This window comes from Mobula hypostoma, chromosome 5 (genome assembly GCF_963921235.1).
Source record: "Mobula hypostoma chromosome 5, sMobHyp1.1, whole genome shotgun sequence".
Classification (NCBI taxonomy): Eukaryota; Metazoa; Chordata; class Chondrichthyes; order Myliobatiformes; family Myliobatidae; genus Mobula; species Mobula hypostoma.
In genome coordinates, this window is record NC_086101.1 from 52,405,943 (window position 1) to 52,424,325 (window position 18,383).

At 40.7% G+C, this 18,383-nt stretch overlaps 1 protein-coding gene across 3 annotated transcripts in view; it reads left to right on the forward strand.

Annotated features, from left to right (window-relative positions):
• ndfip2 (Nedd4 family interacting protein 2) overlaps positions 1 to 18,383 on the forward strand; it is a 93,981-nt gene that overhangs the window by 13,589 nt on the left and 62,009 nt on the right. For all 3 annotated transcript variants that reach the window (XM_063048506.1, XM_063048505.1, XM_063048508.1), the window contains exon 2: positions 15,845 to 15,992. In XM_063048506.1, coding sequence (XP_062904576.1) covers positions 15,845 to 15,992 — 148 coding nt within the window. The remainder of the gene's footprint in view (positions 1 to 15,844; positions 15,993 to 18,383) is intronic.

An 18,383-nucleotide genomic window follows, 5' to 3' on the forward strand; every position in this document is an offset into this window, starting at 1 on the left:
CCAGAGGAGATGTGTATCCAATTCCATCTGTAAATTCGATTGATATTGTTTTTTGCACTCTTAAAATAGCCTTTCATAAGTTGTACCTGGACTTTTTGTATAGTTCTGGATCACTGGTCTTGAATGCAACAGAACTAGCCTTCAACAGAATGTAGATCTCCTGGTTCATCCATGCCTTTTGGTTTGGGTATGTCCGGTATGTTCTTAAAGGCACACATTCATCCACACAGGTTTTGATGAAGTCAGTGGCAATTTGTGGTATACTCAGATCCAAAGAAACCTCTGAATATGGTCCAGTCCACTGACTCAGAGCAGTCCTGTAAGCACTCATTCACTTCTTTTGACCCTACCTTCCTGTTCCTCACCACTGGTGCTGCAGTCTTTAATCTCTGCCTATACACCAGGAGTAGAAGTATAGCCAAGTGATTGGACTTTCCAAAGTGCTGGCATGGAATGTCACAGTAAGTGTTCTTAGTGGTATAACAGTGGTCAAGTATGTCATTCATTTGTTTCCACAGGTGATAAGTTGCTAGTAGTTGTTCAGAGACTTCTTCAAGCTGGCATGATTTAAATCTTCAGCAATTATAGAGAAGGCATCAGGGTGCACTGTTTCGTGATTGCTGATCATTGTGCTCAGCTCCTCCAATGCCTGCCTGCCATTGGCCTGACGTGGAATGTGCACCGCTACCAGGATGATGGTGGAAAACACTCTCAGCAGATAAAATGGACAACACTTGACCCGCTAGATGTTCCAGGTTGGATGAGCAAGACTGAGACAGAACCGTCATGTCTGTGAAGCATATTCCCTGTCCTCTACCTTTAAAAAACTCAACTGATCTGTCTTTGTGAAGAATGGTGAAGCCATTGGGCTGCAGTGCTTCTTCCAAAATGGCGCGTGTGACGCACGTTTCTGTGAAGCAAAGTACACAGCAGCCCCTTGTGTCCCTGTGGTATGCAATTTTGCTGTAGGATATTCAATTTCATTTTCCAACTGAGATCTTGGTCTGATGTCTTCAATTTTATTTTTCATATTTACTAATCAGCTATGAAATTTGATCGACTAAATGGCTTGAGCAACTGAATAGCCTATCTGTGTTTCTTTTCATCCCCCCAGTCCCATTCCTCCTCAACCTATGTTTTGTAATGTTTCTGGATTGATTTAGCATCCTTGTTTTTTTTGCCAATAATATGAAAATTAGGTGTAAACCTGGAATTCAGGGCATTTTTATGGGATGGTTCCTAAGCAATTTAACTGACATAGAAATAATATCATAGTTATTTAGTTACACAGTACAAAGTGTGGAGACACCTGAGTATATTTCCATGGATAATATAAAATTAGCACCACACTTTCAGTTGTTGCTCTAATCAACGGTTGGTTTACAATTCTGGGTATCATTACTTTCCTTGGTATCATTATGTTAATTCTTGCAGTGTTGCAATTTCCCTGCTAAAATGGGAGCAGTTTAGTAGAACTTCTGTGTGGGTTGCCTTAAGTAGAAGAGATTTAATTTGAGAATTTGGTTCTTGTATGCTTGGAAGCTGTTGATAATTATACTTTATATTTTACAGTTTTAGGTTTCTGCAGAACAGGAAGAGATTAGCATATTTGAATCAAATTTGAAGTTTTGAGCATTTTTACTTTTGTTTTCCCTTTGGAGCAGAAGATATAAAACAAGCCCATGTGATTCAGGTTTCCATGTCTAAATAAACATTTCTTCTTGAAGTTATAACATAATTATTCTCAATGATTCCAATGTTGACAGTTCTGTTTTGCAGCTTCTACTGCATCTATTCATTGCCGCAGTATCTCCTGCATGGGAGATGTATTCCTACATACACAACGTTGCATGTTGGTGTAATTCTGAGTTATTGAATCACCTGTCTCAATTTTTTTGTTTTGCCACATGGCTGAAGAAATGAATTTGCTTGATTTTTATCAGGGCAATTCATAGATTTTTATAGCTTTGAATCACAGAGGATATATAAAGGTTGAAAACCATTCATATACTTAAAGTTTTCAAAGGGCACAGTTAGAAGAGCCTCTGCATCACAGCTGCAGCAGCACAAGTTCAATTTCACCTTCCTTGCTGTCTGTGCAGCAACTGCATATTTGCCATAAACCTGAAGGATTGTGTGCTTCAGCTTTCATCTACATTCCAAAGATCTGTATGAGTGGGTAGATTAATGGCCTTTTATAAATTGCCTCCAGTCTATTCATAAATAGTAGAAGTTGGAGTGTAGAGTCGATGGGAGTGTGAGAGGAATGGAATAGAATGGGATGGGATTAATTCAATTACCTGTGAATGGAAGCTTGATGATTGGCATGAAGGGTCTACTTTTTATGCTTTATAATAGATTGAATTTCACGGTAGGAAACTTTGTCACATGGTGTGAGCAGAATTATCTGTAGCCTAATGTGAAAAAGACTAAGGAGCTGGTGGTAGACCTGAGGAGAGCTAAGGTACCGGTGACCCCTGTTTCCATCCAGGGGGTCAGTGTCGACATGGTGGAGGATTACAAATACCTGGGGATATGAATTGACAATAAACTGGACTGGTCAAAGAACACTGAGGCTGTCTACAAGAAGGGTCAGAGCCATCTCTATTTCCTGAGGAGACTGAGGTCCTTTAACATCTGCCGGACGTTGCTGAGGATGTTCTACGAGTCTGTGGTGGCCAGTGCTATTATGTTTGCTGTTGTGTGCTGGGGCAGCAGGCTGAGGGTAGCAGACACCAACAGAATCAACAAACTCATCCGTAAGGCCAGTGATGTTGTGGGGATGGAACTGGACTCTCTCACGGTGGTGTCTGAAAAGAGGATGCTGTCTAAGTTGCATGCCATCTTGGTCAATGTCTCCCATCCACTACGTAATGTACTGGGTGGACACAGGAGTACATTCAGCCAGAGACTCATTCCACCGAGATGCAGCACAGAGCATCATAGGAAGTCATTCCTGCCTCTGGCCATCAAACTTTACAACTCCTTCCTTGGAGGGTCCGACACCCTGAGCTGATAGGCTGGTCCTGGACTTATTTCATAATTTCCTGGCATAATTTACATATTACTATTTAACTATTTATGGTTCTATTAGTATTTATTATTTATGGTGCAACTGTAACAAAAACCGATTTTCCCCGGGATCAATAGAGAGTCTCTGCCAAAGGTAAATTTCCTATTTTTTTTCCGTACTCTAACATCATGGAAATATAACAGTTTGCAGTTTTATTCTGCAAAGTAAACCCCATTTAGCTTTAGAGGAAGTGTTTTGAAGTTCATGCTGAAGCACATGCCAAGTATGAAGCCTGCTTACTAAAAATCTCTTAAATCTTAGCCAGTGACACCACTGGTCACAGACAGTGCATTATGAATAAATGGTGAGATCAATATTATCATGTATTTAAATTACATAGTTTTAAGGCCTGAAATAGGTCTTATTGTCTATTGAGTTTGCTTTCCACACTGTGATTTCAACCTTAATTACATGAGTGCCAAGATTATTGTATGCCACAAAGAATAAGTATTGTGAACTTACTGACAATATTTTGCTGATTATAAGAATTCTTTGAATTTTCTTGGATTTCAACATTTTGTCATATTGAAAGCATTCTTTGTTGAAGGGCATCTGCACATTCTGCATCTTCCCTAAACTAGAAGCATCAGTTAACACATATCAAATCTCAGTGCATGTCAAAGGCAAATGATGCAAGTGAGACACGGAACAGTATTGAATTGTACACAGAATTGCTCATTTGATAGAAAGAATATTGTTTTCTCTGTGCATAGTTTATTATAATCTTTAGTTGAACCCTGCCAAATGCTTCATTTTAAGCTTCTCATATAGTACTTTAGAATTTTTCAATAAAGCTTGTAGCGTGGATGAAATCACCAGGAAGAGTCACTGGTAGATACAAAGCAGCTTCTTTATTCGACACAACAAAGTACTGCAGGCATCTCGAGACGCTTTCTGCAGAAAGGTCTGCTAGCTAAATGTGGGCTCGATATTTATATGCTAAACACAAAGGAAATCGCTACTTAAAAAGTTACAGACAATGCATAGTCAATACTTCCTATTGAAGCTACATACAAAATCTCACACCATCCTTTCCTCCCGACGCCAACATGTCTGGGTTGGTATCTACAGCCTTTTGGAATGTAAGTTAAGTCTACGATACATTTATTTGGCATTTCCCGTGCTAACATAGAAAACAATTAATACAATTAATATTTATAATGTATAGGTGATACTGCCTTCGAAACTACAGTATCAGGTCAAACTACCAGAAGTATCTGGTCTTCACACCTTTTAGGAAGCCCATTGTGGGGGACTCAATCCACAGTCCTTTGTCAGACAGTTAAAATAGAAGTCTGGTGGCCAAAATCATTTAAGTGTTAACAAATCATCTACCCAAAAAAAAATCCACTCTAACAAAGCTGATTGCTGGTACTTATTTCCACTTCAATTTGATCAGAATCAGGTCTGTTGTCATTGACTTCAGTCAGGAAATTTGTTATTTTACGGCAGCAGTAAAGTGCAATCCAGAAATAAGAGGTTAAGAGATTGTAGCTAATGTAACTAGCTCCAGAAATTGAAAAAGAAAATGAAGATAAATTCCTGCTGGACCTAGCAAGTTGTTATAATTGAACATGTGACAGATCAGAGTCTAGAGTTGGTTAATAACTAGGTCTAGAAGGTTGATCTCACAAATGTGTAAGTTTTTGTTGAGCTAAAGAGATTACTACACTTAAAATCTATATACAAATACACTCCCATTTTCGCTGCAACTCAACATAAAATGATTAATTTAACCTTTTACTCCATTTGCCAAAACTTTGCCCATTCATTAAACCCATTAATATTACTTAAAGCGTCTCTGAAGATGAAGACATGCTCACTGAATTGAGAGACACTTTGATCGTACCTCTTTTCGAGAAAAAAGACAGCAAAGCTGACGGTAGTAACTGCCGCAGCATCTCGCTGCTGTCGATTGCAGGGAAGATCCTAGCCTGCATCATTCTCAGCTGCCTAATCACCATCATGTCAGAGAAGAAGCCACCCTAGAAGAAGCACCATTGATATAATGTTCAGTGTCTGACAGATTCAAGAAAAATGTATCAAGCAGAACCTGGATCTGTACATTGTATTCATAGGTTTAACCAAGGCCTTTGACACAGTTAACAGCGAAATGCTCTGGATAATCTTGTCAAAGTTGAGATCCCCACGCGAGTTTGTCAGTCTTACTCACCTCTTCCATGATGATGTAACTGGCCTTGTCCTCTTAAAAGAAAAGCTTCAGAGCCATTCAGTATCCTAAATGGCGTGAAGTAAGGGTATGTGCTGGCTCCCTTGTTATTCAGCTTCTTTTTCACATGAGTTTTCAACCATGCAGTCAGGGATCTTGAACATGGGGTGTACTTACAGTATAGACTTGATGAATCATTGTTTGATCTGTGTCACCCAAAATCCAAATCTAAGGTGGTTAGGAGATTCATCCTCGAAGCACTTAATGTGACGACTGCACTCTAGTGATCGACAGGAATCTGATCTGCAACTAGTTACTGACAGGTTTGCAGAAGCCTCATGTCTGTTTGGCCTCACCATCGGACTGGACAAAACAGAATCCTTGTTTTAGTCTGCTGCTGGACCCCCCACTGCTGTGCCAAATTCCATTACCATCAAAGGCACAGCACTGAGGTTAGTAAGGAAATTTAAATAACTTGGCAGTGTCATCTCCAGTGATGGTTCCTCAGATAAAGAAATCAACACCAGGATTTGCAAGGCTAGTCAGAGCCTGGGCCACCTGTGATCACGTTCTAAGCCAGCACAATATCGAGATGTCCAGTAAGATCAACTTGTACAAGGCTGTTGTCCTCACTGGCCTCCGGTATGGTTGTGAAACATGTATTGTGTACAAAAGACAACTCAAGCTGCTTCCACGTACACAGCCCGAAATCAGTTATGGGTACCCATTGGCACGACCATATTACAAAACTGGAAGTCGTCAATAGGGCAAAGATAACCGGTATTGAAGCCACAATCCTGAAAGTGCAATTTCATTGGCTTTCCATTCATGTTATATGCATGGAGAACTCCAGACCCCTTGTTTAAGGGCGGGGTTGCTCCCCTGCATCTGGAACATAGGGCAGGAGACAGTACTGGTTGGCATGCCTTGGTTAAACTTGCTCAGAGCAACTTAGAAGATTTGCATCATGCGGATCTGGAAATCACCCACCAGAAGAGGAAAGCAGCAGTAACCTCTGTGCCAATGGAATCAGAGCAACTGTCTTGTCCCCACTGTGAACATCTATACAGTTTAAGACCTCTACAATCACCTCTCAATACACATCAGATGAGCTGTACAATCACACAATCGTCATTGTCAAAATCAACGGACAACCCACATTCCTGAATAGTTTCTTTATGCCCTCTTTGCAATTAACTTTCCTATCTATCTTTATGAGGTATTTTTGGTGCCTTTATCTAATTTGTTTATATACATTGTAAGACATTGATGCCCTAGTACTGATCTATCATTACTTCTTGTCAACTACAACATGAACCATTTGTGTCCACTTGCTATTTCCTGTAAGCTAGCCTATGTCCTTTCTAAGCCAGTTGCTTATCTCCTAACCCATGAGTTTTAAAAAAAATTTCCACATATTTAGTGCACCTTCTTGTCAAATGCCTTCTGGAAATTTTCTTGAATAGTTCTACGGATTTAACAGTTGTTAAATTAGTTTTTTTTTCAGTTTCCTTCTTTGAATTAAAAAATGCTGTTTCCAAGCTGTTAGAATTTTCCTCAAAACTAATGAATTTTTAGAATAAAAATTGACACATTGAATATCTCATTCTTAATTTGCTTTAAGGCTCTGGGATGAAGTCCAGCAAGACCTGGACATTTGTCAGCCTGAGATTCAACAATTTTTTCAGTATCATTTCCATGGTGATTGTGAAGTGACTGGGTAAAGTCAATTTTCAATCACTCTGCTACTCTCATCTTGTACAGCAGGGGACCCCAACCTTTTTTGCACCGCGAACCAGTTTAATATTGACAATATTCTTGTGGACTAACCGACAGGGGTGGGGGGAGGTGGGTTTTAAGTAGGGTTGCCAACTTTCTCACTCCCAAATTAGGGACAAAAGTAGCAGTCAAATATGGGACACATGTTTACCCCGAGGAAGACTACCATGACCATGAAGCCTTGCGCGGGCACCTGTGTGTGCATGCCTGTACGTGTCGATTTTTTTTCCTACAAATCAGTTTTGGCTTAATCTTCCCGATTCTGTTAAGTGAAACTACACTGTACAGTATTTTTACTTTATATAGGCTGTATATTTATCATATCATTCCTGCTTTTACTATATGTTAGTGTTATTTTAGGTTTTATGTGTTTTTTGATATGATTTGGTAGGTTATTTCAAGTTTAACAGTACGTGACAGGGAATGAGGAAGGGTGCAGCTGACTCATCCTTTCATATCGCCAAATCATATCATTTCCTCGCAGCCCGGTAGCACATGCTTTGTGGCCCGGTGGTTGGGGACCACTGTTGTACAGAATCTCATTCGTACTTTTTTTAATGTTTTGTGCAGATAATCCCTTTACAAAACAGGATCTAGGGACTGCTCTTATTTTTTTAGTGATTGATTCATAAAAGGCAACTGTTGATGGGGGTCAGTTTATCTGGAAATTCACTGTTCAGCATTTTACAATTGAACTTTACAATTGTGGTATTTAGCTTCTCCAGAATAATACAATTCAAATTTTAAACTTCCCTACTTGAGGTTTTTATTGTTAATCCATAGCGTGGGTAATTTCAATTTTATTTCGTTACCTTTTAGTATCGTCTGAATTTTAACATCAGTTTTCCAGAAACAACACCGAGTGTTTTGTAATTTCAATTGTCTGCTTTAACTTCAGGTCTTTGGGTGAAAGTTTTAAACCCTTAGTCATTTCATTCCTTTTTCTTTTGCAAAGCACTGGTTTCTCTATGGCATAAGCCAAAGAAATGTGTAAAGATTTACTACCATTTGAATTGTTGAAGTTAATAGTGATGGAGTTTGTATTTTAATTTTCCTGAATCATGTTAACCACACATTAATGTTGTCAATGTGGTTGAATATGGTAGGTTGGCCTCCATTCTTCATTAAATGTTCATCATATACTCTTTATACTGGTTGCTTCCCGTACATCAGATAATAGACACAAACAGCAACTGGGTGATAGTTGATTTAGAAAGCATGATAGACCTTCCCTACCCTTTTGGGTATAAAATACTAGTGGTCATGAGATACAAGGCAAATGGGCAAACCTCAAATGGGGTTGAGGAGGGGAGAAAAGGATCAGCCATGATTTAAGGTGGAGCAGACTCAATGGGCCAAATAGCCTATTTCTACTCCTATTTCTTACGGTCTTGTATTTAACTGGAATATCCTTGTACCACACCTCCTCCCCTGTTCCCACTGGACCTCACATTCTAGTACCAGTGCCCTTGTTTTTAATTAGGCACAAGTCTGCAGAACACATATGTTCTCCAAGTTAGAGATATATTCACTTCCAGCAGAGAGTTGTTGATTGACCACAGTTTTTTTTTGTTATTCATTACATCATTTTTTTTTATTCTTCATTGCGAACAGTTGCAGGTTGTGCTTGTTGAAGTTATATTCCCCATAAGTAGTATGAATTTTAAGATTCTAGATGATCATCTGCAAGAAATGTTGCTTTTGTTTGCGAGTGCATAATGTAATTTTCCTGATACAAAGTACTCTTAATAGTTTCCACATGTCTTTTCAAATTCCATGTCCACAGCATATTACCAAATAATTTTTGCTATTTCATCTTGGTCATAAGCCCTGGGGGAACATTTCCACCCTGTGAGCTAGATGCAGCATTTTTCCAACAGCTGATTACCATATTTCCTGTTAAACACCAATCCTTTTTGTTCCACTGCATCATTAGTACTTTCCACATTCTAACAAACATTTCTTGATTTCTTTACTAACTAATATACATGGTTAATGTTTATTAAAGCACCAATCCAGTATTCTCATGTCAGCAATTTGTCTGCTTTGGATCTTTTTTTCTTATCAAGATGCTTCAAAGTCCAACGTTCTTTGTGAGATTGTAACAAGTGTCATTGTAGTTTGCTCATTGCAAAATGATCTTTTCAAGATTGTACTAACGGGGACTGTCATTCTCTGTAAGTAAGGTACATCGAGTTTAATTTCTTCCTGCACTCAGCCTCATCACAATAAATTGCACCACCACCACCACCCTACCCACCTACAAGAAAATATACTTCTGGTTAGTGTCAGAATGCAGTGACCTTTTAATATCAATAAGAATATCTATGATGTTGAACACTCAGCTGGCAAAAATCTCAGTTCTTCCACTCCCCCGTCCGTGGTTTGGAATCCCATGCACAAGGCTTAGTGCTGAAGTTGTCTGTTCTTTATTAGTGACCTGTCATCTTTTTTCTTTCGAGCTACCGAACCCTGAGGCTTTTAGCTATTATACTACATAGAACATTACAGCACAGGACAGGCCCTTTGGCCCATGATGTTGTGCCAACATTTTAACCTTTTCTAAGATTAGTTTAACCCTTCTCTTCTACAGAGTCCTCCATTTTTCTATCATCTTGGTGCAGCTTCATTGTATCAGAGGAATTGGAAACTTCCCTCCTTTATCTTTATTTTAGCTGAGTGTTGTGTACTATTTAGTTTTTAATGCTAATTTCGGGCAGGATCTACCTACAACGGAACCTGTTCTATATAAAACAAAAAGGTGATTAGATAATGAAATAGAATGACATAAATTATGATTTGCTGAAGAAACAAGAGAATACAATATTGTAACAACAGTCAATAGAAGCATTAAATTTTGAAGATACTAAGTAATGACAAAATAGTGGTAAATGTGTTTGATGTGTCAGGTAGATCATGTACTTTGGAGTGAAAGGAGGATTAGCTGAGCACTTGTTAGTTAAAAGACTTAATGTTAACTTGTAGTAAAGTTCCAAAAAGAATTGGAGATTCATTCTTAAATTGGTATCAGAATGCAGTGACCTTTTTCTTAAAATTTATTATTGTCATTTGCACCAAGATATGGTGAAAACATTGTCTTGCATACAGATCAAATCTTTACATAGTGCATTGTGTTAGAATAAAGTAAAACAATACCAATGCAGAATAAAATGTAAAAACCACCAAAAAGGTGCATTGCAGATAAATGATGAAGTGCAAGATCATAACGGGGTAGATCAAAGCCAAGAGTCCATCTTAATGTACAAGTGGACCCTTGAGCCTGGCGATACATGCTTTCGGGCTTTTGTATCTTCTGCCCAATTGGAAAGTGGAGACAAGAGAATGTCTGGGGTGGGTTGGGTCTTCGATTATGCTGGCTGCATTGCTGAGGCAGTGAGAAGTATAGACAGAGTCCATAGAGAAGATAAATGTCAAGGTATTTTGTATATAGAGGAATAACTGCAGGGAGCTTTTCGACTTTCTGATAGGACCACACCTGAAGTACAATGAGCGGTTTTGGGTGCTCTGTCTTAGGAAGAATATATTGCCTCTCAATACAGTTCAGGGTAAACTTACTAGAATGATGCTTGGATTCCAGGAGTTAATGAACTATCCAACAATTAATATTCATGAAACCACATGCCCATAGGCTGCTTTCATCATCGCTGGAGACTTTAACCAAGTGTTGCTGACTAGTGCTTACCCAAAGTTCTGCCAACACATCAAGGTGAGCACATGAGGAGGAAGCATACTCGACCACTGCTACTCTTTCTTCCGCAACATCTACAAAGTACTTCTCCACCCTCTGTTTGGAAAGTCTGACTATTCCGCCATCTTGCTCCTGCCCACCTACAGACTGAAACAGGAAGTGACCATAGTGGAAACCAGCCACTGCTCGTCCAACTAATCAAATTCAGTGTTGCAAGACTGCTTTGATAGCGTCACCTGGGAGGTATTTTGAGCTGAGAATATCTCCGAATGCATAGAGATAGTCACAAGCTTCATTCGGAAGTGCTTTGAAGACATTGTTCCACAAAAATTAGTACGGGTCTACTCAAACCAGAAGCCTTGGATAAATAGTTTAGTGCGTGTTGCTCTCAGCGCAAGGGATAAATCCTTCACCTCCGGAGACGAATAGGAGCTCAAGAGATGCCATTATGATTTATGTAGAGTCATCAAACGGCACACAGGGACAAAATCAAGTCATAACTTTGCGACAATGACACATGCAGCATGTGGCAAGGACTGCACACCATTGTGGACTTCACGAGGAAACTCAGTAGTACAGCCAGTATTGCCGCCTCGCTCCCGGGCAAGCTAAGTGTTTTTTTACACTTGGTTCAAGGTTGGTGAGACTGAACCCCTGAGGAGAGCTGCCGACGAGACCTACTCCTGGGTCATCTCCGAGGGAAGAAACATAGAATATTCCAACGTATCAGCAACCGCAAAGCAGCAGGGCCGGACGGCATCCCGGGGCAGGTCCTCACAGTGCGTGCAAAACAGCTGGCTGGTGTGTTTACAGACATTTTAATCTCTCTCTTTCCCAGTGTCTAGTGCACTCCTGTTTCAAGTTGTCCTTCATTGTGTCAGTATCTAGCAAAACCAAAGTAGCATGCTTGAACGATTGGCACCCTGTTGCATACACCACAATTATATGCAAATACTTTGAGAGGCTGGTTAAAGACTGCATCTGCAGCATGCTACCACCCACACTGGACCCCTTACAATTCACCTACTGATGGAACCGGTCTACTGATGATGCCATAGCCACAGCACTACACACCATCCTCACTCACATGGAGAAGATAGATGCATATGTTAGAATGCCATTCCTGGATTATAGTTCCGCATTCAACACCATAATTCCCTCCAGACTTGACAGGAAGCTCCGAGACCTCGGCCTGCACCCCGCCTTGTGCAGCTGGATCCTACACTTCCTATAGGATTGTTGACAGGTCATATAGATGGGCTTCCTTACCTCTGCACTTCTGACCCTCAACGCAGGTGCCCCCCCAGGGTTGTGTCCTGTGTCCCCTCTTCTATTCCTTTAACACCCGCTTCTGTGCTGCCACACACAGCTTCAATCTGCTTTCCAAATTTGCAGATGACACAACATTGATTGGCCTTATTTCCAGCAGTGATGAGACGGCCTACAGTGGAGAGGTTGACACCCTGACACAGTGATGCCCAGAAAACAACCTCTCCCTCAATGTCCAAAAAACAAAAGAGTTGATTGTGGATTACAGGGTGAACGGAGACAGGCTCGCCCTGATCAACATCAGTGGGTCTACAGTTGAGAGGGATGAGTAGTTTCAGGTTCCTCAGTAGACACATCACTGAAGATCTCACCTGGAATGTACACACCGGCTGTGTGGCAAAAAAAAAGGCACAACAGTATCTCTTCCACCTCAGGTGACTGAAGAAGTTCAGCATGAGTCCCCAAATCCTCAAGACGTTCTACAGGGGTACCATTGAGCGCATCCTGCCTGGCTGGCAGGGGAACTGCACCAACCTTGGTTACTGGGCACTGCAGAGGGTGGTACGGACAGCCCAACACATCTGTTGATGTGAACTTGCCTCCACTGAGGACATTTATAGCAGCAGGTGCAGAGAGAAGGCCTGGAAGGTCATTGGGGACACCAGTCCAACCCAACCATAAACTGTTTCAGCTGCTTCTATCTAGCATTAAAGCCAGGATCAACAGGCTGTGGGACAGCGTTTTCTACAAGCTATTAGACTTATAAATTCACATGCCTATACGTTGTGACAGAGTCATAATGCAAAGTTTTTTGCTCCTTCTTGTTGTGCGATGGATGTAAGATTTAAATAAATTCAATTATTACAGTAAAATACCTTTAAATGGTCTTGAAATGCCCCAAAATGATATCCACCCACTTAATTGGTTGTTACATTTCTGAAAAACATGATAACAATTTAAAGTTAGCACTTTTCTAGGCAATGTATTAACCAATGAAGTTAAATACTGATGACAGTGCAATGATTAGCTCAAAAAGTTTAAAAAACTACAGATAGTGGGAATCTGAAATGGAAAAAAAATGGTGGAAAAATTCAGCAGGTTAGGGCATATGTGTCAAGAGGAACAGAGTTAAAAGTAGCATAAGTAATTACTATTTCTAGCAAGTGAAGAGCCAATGAAATGGTATCTGCCATTGGCCTGCTGTGACCATAGGCAAATCAGCATTTGGATAAACATTGCTTTATTGAATTTGCTTGGGGGAATATCTTTGTACTTACATTCCTGCACCACTAGGTCAGTCTTGTGATGTAATTATCTATATTCTCGTTAGGGGTCTGTTGCAGTTATGAGAACCCGAAGCGTGCAGTAAAGATATTCCCTGCATTCCCCAAAACACTGTTCAAAGCCTCAAGTGTGTTTGTCATTTCAGATTTGTTCTTTAAGTGCAGAACATTGAAGTATTTCTGTCCAAGTTCTCCCAGGCTCACGCAAAGTAGCATGAGTTTCATTACTTCGTCCAGCTCTGCCACTGGTGTTAAAATTGGTAGGAGTTCGATGTGGTTTCGGAAAGTTTTCCATCATTGCAGCCAGGTTCCAGTGGTCAGTTTTGCCATACATGCAGCCTAACAATGGATTGGATACTTGGAATAGAAAGCATTCTTATTTTGACTTTCATTGCCAAGATGTTATGTATTGCTTGGAGCAAGAAGTACAACGGGGTAGTATGAATAAATGTTTTTAATGAGTCATGCTAGTAATGGTACATGCTGGGCAACTTACAGTTTGGAACCTAAGAATTGGGTCCGCTGAGATAAAATACATGCGCATTCCAAAGCTGTGCCCAAAAGAGGGTGTCTCATGCCTGTAGGAGGTCCGATGGATCAGCCACACACACACTTGCCATGCTCTTTAATCGATTTGTTTCAGTACAGAGGACATCTACAAAAGGTGATGTCTCAAGAAGGCAACATCTATCACTAAGGACCCTCACCATCCAGGACATGCCTTCTTTTCATTACTACCATCAGGGAAGGGGTACAGGAGCCTGAAGGCCCACCCTCAATGTTCTTAGAACAGCCTCTTCCCCTTTGCCATCAGATTTCTGAATGGTCCATGAACACTACCTTGCTCTTTTGCTTTTATATGATTTATTTCTTCATTCTTTTTGTAATTTACAGAAACTTTTTGTCTTGCACAGTACCGCTGCTACTAAACAACAAATTTCATGACATATGGCAGTGATAATATATCTAATTCTATGCTTAGAGTTGAGCTGTTGGTTGTGGTTTCCTTTGCTTTTCTTCATGATTCAACATGATTCAAGATTCAGAATTTAAATATGTTTTTCATGTGTACAGCGAAACATGCAGTGAAACATGTTGCTTACACTAATAACCAACTAATAACCAAGGGTGTGCTGGGGACTGCAAACATTGCCACACATTCTGGTGCCAACATAAAATGCTCACACTGCTTGGCAAGACATAACAAAAGCATAGACTAGAACAAAGCACAGCAGCAATTTAAGGCCCATTTCTCCATCCCACTCACACACGTACACAGTCCAAAAACTCCGGCTGTCTTCAACATTTATCCTCCAGCAGACTTGGACTCACACTCGCAGACATCAGGCTTTTGACTTTCCCAATGAGCTCATAGACTTCACATTCAACTCTCGGCCTCGATCCTAGGCATCGCTGATCACCAAACACGAGGCCTCAAAGTCCGGAATTGCCAATTTGAAAATTCAGGGTCTTGCCTGCACAGAACTTTATATGATAATTCTGTTGTTCATTTGGAACTAGTGAACCAGGCTGATACCAGATCTTTTTCTGGGAAGTCTGGGGCTAATTTACAGGTAGAAAGTTAGCACAGCTGGAATGTTTTTTTTCAGATAATCTTTTCAAAAATGTGAATTACATGACAAAAGTTATGAGACATTTTGTATTTCTTCAGGCAGAACAAGGGCAATTTGTGAGGCATAACATCAATTTCATTTAAATTGAATTTCAGTAAAGAATGAAGCCAGTGAATGGCATGTGCAAAAGCAAATTTCATATTTCAGAATTGAACAATAAGAAATCCAGTGTCTGGACAGTTAGTGACCCAATCTGATTGCTGTTGTAGAAGTACATTGCCTTGCTCTGGACTTGGGCTCTCGAGGCCTTGCTCTGGACTCAAAGATAAGTAGGTGCAGCTGACCTCAAGTACTGCTGTTGCTAACAATTCTGACCTTGGCAAAACTTTGATCTTCTATCAGGAGCTCCATCAAGCATTGATATTTTGATTACACATGCAGAAAATTGCATTAATTGTGGGTAAAGGACACAAATATGACAACATAGCAGGTAGTTTAAAAAAACTGCTGCCGTTTAAAATACACACCAGATTGGGCAGTTTCTGAGGAGAAAGGAACCTTTGAATCAATAACTGAATGGCAATAAACCTGAAATGTTCGCTCTCCTTTCCTTAAGTCTCCAGTTTCTGATTTTATTATTCCAGTGGGATTTTTGCTCATGTATCCTTGTGTCTTATTGTGACCTTAGCAGCCTGATACTTTCTCCCGTATCTAAGTTATTGTTCATAAACTTCTGAATTTGGCAGATTTATATTTGCATAGTAATGTTAATATTAACAAATAAAATATGTTTCTTGAAATATGAAAACCACTCTAGTCAATGCACACAAAACTTTTAAGATAAAAGAGAGCTTCTTTTCTTCTGCCATCCTTGAGTGGGCTGACCTAATATGGGAAGTAAACTTATTTAAAGATCCAATTACAGGGTGATATACTATAATTTTAAAACATTTGTGCTTACTGAAATTGTTTCTTTTCTTTGAATAGCTGCATAATGAGGATGATTCTCCAGAGACATCTGAAGCTGTGCAGTCAAATGTTCCCACAGAGTCTCCTCAGACAGTACCGTCTGAAAGGGAGGTACCACCACCGCCGTATAGCAGTGTGTCATTGGGAGCAACTGCATCAGTCACAGGTGAGATTCAGGAAATCTTTACTGTTTCAATTGTTTTGCTAGTTGTATGCATAACTGGTAAGCTGTTGTTGCCGAGGTTTTGGTGAGTCAGACTGTAGTGGTTAAAAACCATGAACAAAATATACTATAAGCCTACTGACTCTCACAGCTATCTGGACTATTCCTCTTCTCACCCTGTCTCTTGCAAAAACGCCATCCCCTTCTCGCAATTCCTCCGTCTCCGCCGCATCTGCTCTCAGGATGAGGCTTTTCATTCTAGGACGAGGGAGATGTCTTCATTTTTTAAAGAAAGGGGCTTCCCTTCCTCCACTATCAACTCTGCTCTTAAACGCATCTCCCCCATTTCACGTACATCTGCTCTCACTCCATCCTTCCACCACCCCACTAGGAATAGGGTTCCCCTGGTCCTCACCTACCACCCCACCAGCCTCCGGGTCCAACATATTATTCTCCGTAACTTCCGCCACCTCCAATGGGATCCCACCACTAAGCACATCTTTCCCTCCCCCCCCCTGCATTCCGCAGGGATCGCTCCCTACACAACTCCCTTGTCCATTCGTCCCCCCCATCCCTCCCCACTGATCTCCCTCCTGGCACTTATCCGTGTAAGCGGAACAAGTGCTACACATGCCCTTACACTTCCTCCCTTACCACCATTCAGGGCCCCAAACAGTCCTTCCAGGTGAGGCATCACTTCACCTGTGAGTCAACAGGGGTGATATACTGCGTCCGGTGCTCCCGATGTGGCCTTTTATATATTGGTGAGACCCGACGCAGACTGGGAGACCGCTTTGCTGAACATCTACGCTCTGTCCGCCAGAGAAAGCAGGATCTCCCAGTGGCCACACATTTTAATTCCACATCCCATTCCCATTCTGACATGTCTATCCACGGCCTCCTCTACTGTAAAGATGAAGCCACACTCAGGTTGGAGGAACAACACCTTATATTCCGTCTGGGTAGCCTCCAACCTGATGGCATGAACATTGACTTCTCTAACTTCCGCTAGGCCCCACCTCCCCCTCGTACCCCATCTGTTACTCATTTTTATGCACACATTCTTTCTCTCACTCTCCTTTTTCTCCCTCTGTCCCTCTGAATATACCTCTTGCCCATCCTCTGGGTCACCCCCCCCCCCGTCTTTCTTCCCGGACCTCCTGTCCCATGATCCTCTCGTATCCCCTTTTGCCTATCACCTGTCCAGCTCTCGGCTCTATCCCTCCCCCTCCTGTCTTCTCCTATCATTTTGCATCTCCCCCTCCCCCTCCAGCTTTCAAATCCCTTCCTCACTCTTCCTTCAGTTAGTCCTGACGAAGGGTCTCGGCCTGAAACGTCGACTGCGCCTCTTCCTATAGATGCTGCTTGGCCTGCTGCGTTCACCAGCAACTTTGATGTGTGTTGCTTGAATTTCCAGCATCTGCAGAATTCCTGTTGTTTGCAACAAAATATACTCCTCATGGTACTTTAGGGAGAAGCTGAAGTTTAATTCAGTGATGATGAAGGAATGTCAATGTATTTCTGCATCAGGATGGTGTGTAATTTAAAGTTGAGGGTTGTGATGAGTGTATTGTTGTAATATTTACTATTGGTAATGGTCTTAGGGGGTTAAGAGGGAGATGTAGAAGAAGTCTTGGTGATTATCCCAGTCCAAATTACAGTTTATCTATGCTGCAGCCACAATATATCAGTTGTGGAAGGAATGAATGGTTATGGTGGTTGAAATATAGCAATTAGTTGGTCTGATGTGCCCTGCTTTGTGTTAAGCCTCTTAATAGAAATTGAGTAGGTAAGTGGTGAATATTTAGTCACACTCCTGACTTAAAGGTTTTGGAATGACTTCAGGAGTCAGGAAACCAGTTACTTGCTCAAAGTGTCCAGACTCTGACTAGGTATTGTTGTTTCACTGGTCTACTTGAGTTTTATAGTGCGCAGTGTCCATCGAGGTGTTGGGATGTGGGAGATTCGAAGATGGTATTGTCCTTGAATATCAATGGGAGGGAATTGAATTCCTTTGGAGAAATTATTGGCTGAATTTATGTAGCATTTAAAGTGCCTTGAAAAAAGTATTCGGCCCTCACACTATTTACACATTTTACTGTCTCATTTTCTAAATTTAAAATATATTGAAGTAAGATTTTTGAGCTAATCTACTAAACATAGTGCATCATGTCAAATCAAAAGAAAAATTCTAAAACCTGTCAATAATTTACTAAAACTAAAAACAAAAATTGTGAGGCTGAAAAGGTATTAATCGCCTTTGTAATTACTGTATTAACTTTCCTCAGGTGAAACACTGTATATTATCTTACCAACTCGCCCAATTTGTTAATGTATAAAATTGGAGGATCACCTGTTTTCAACTAAGTCATAAAAATAAATACTCCCTCACTC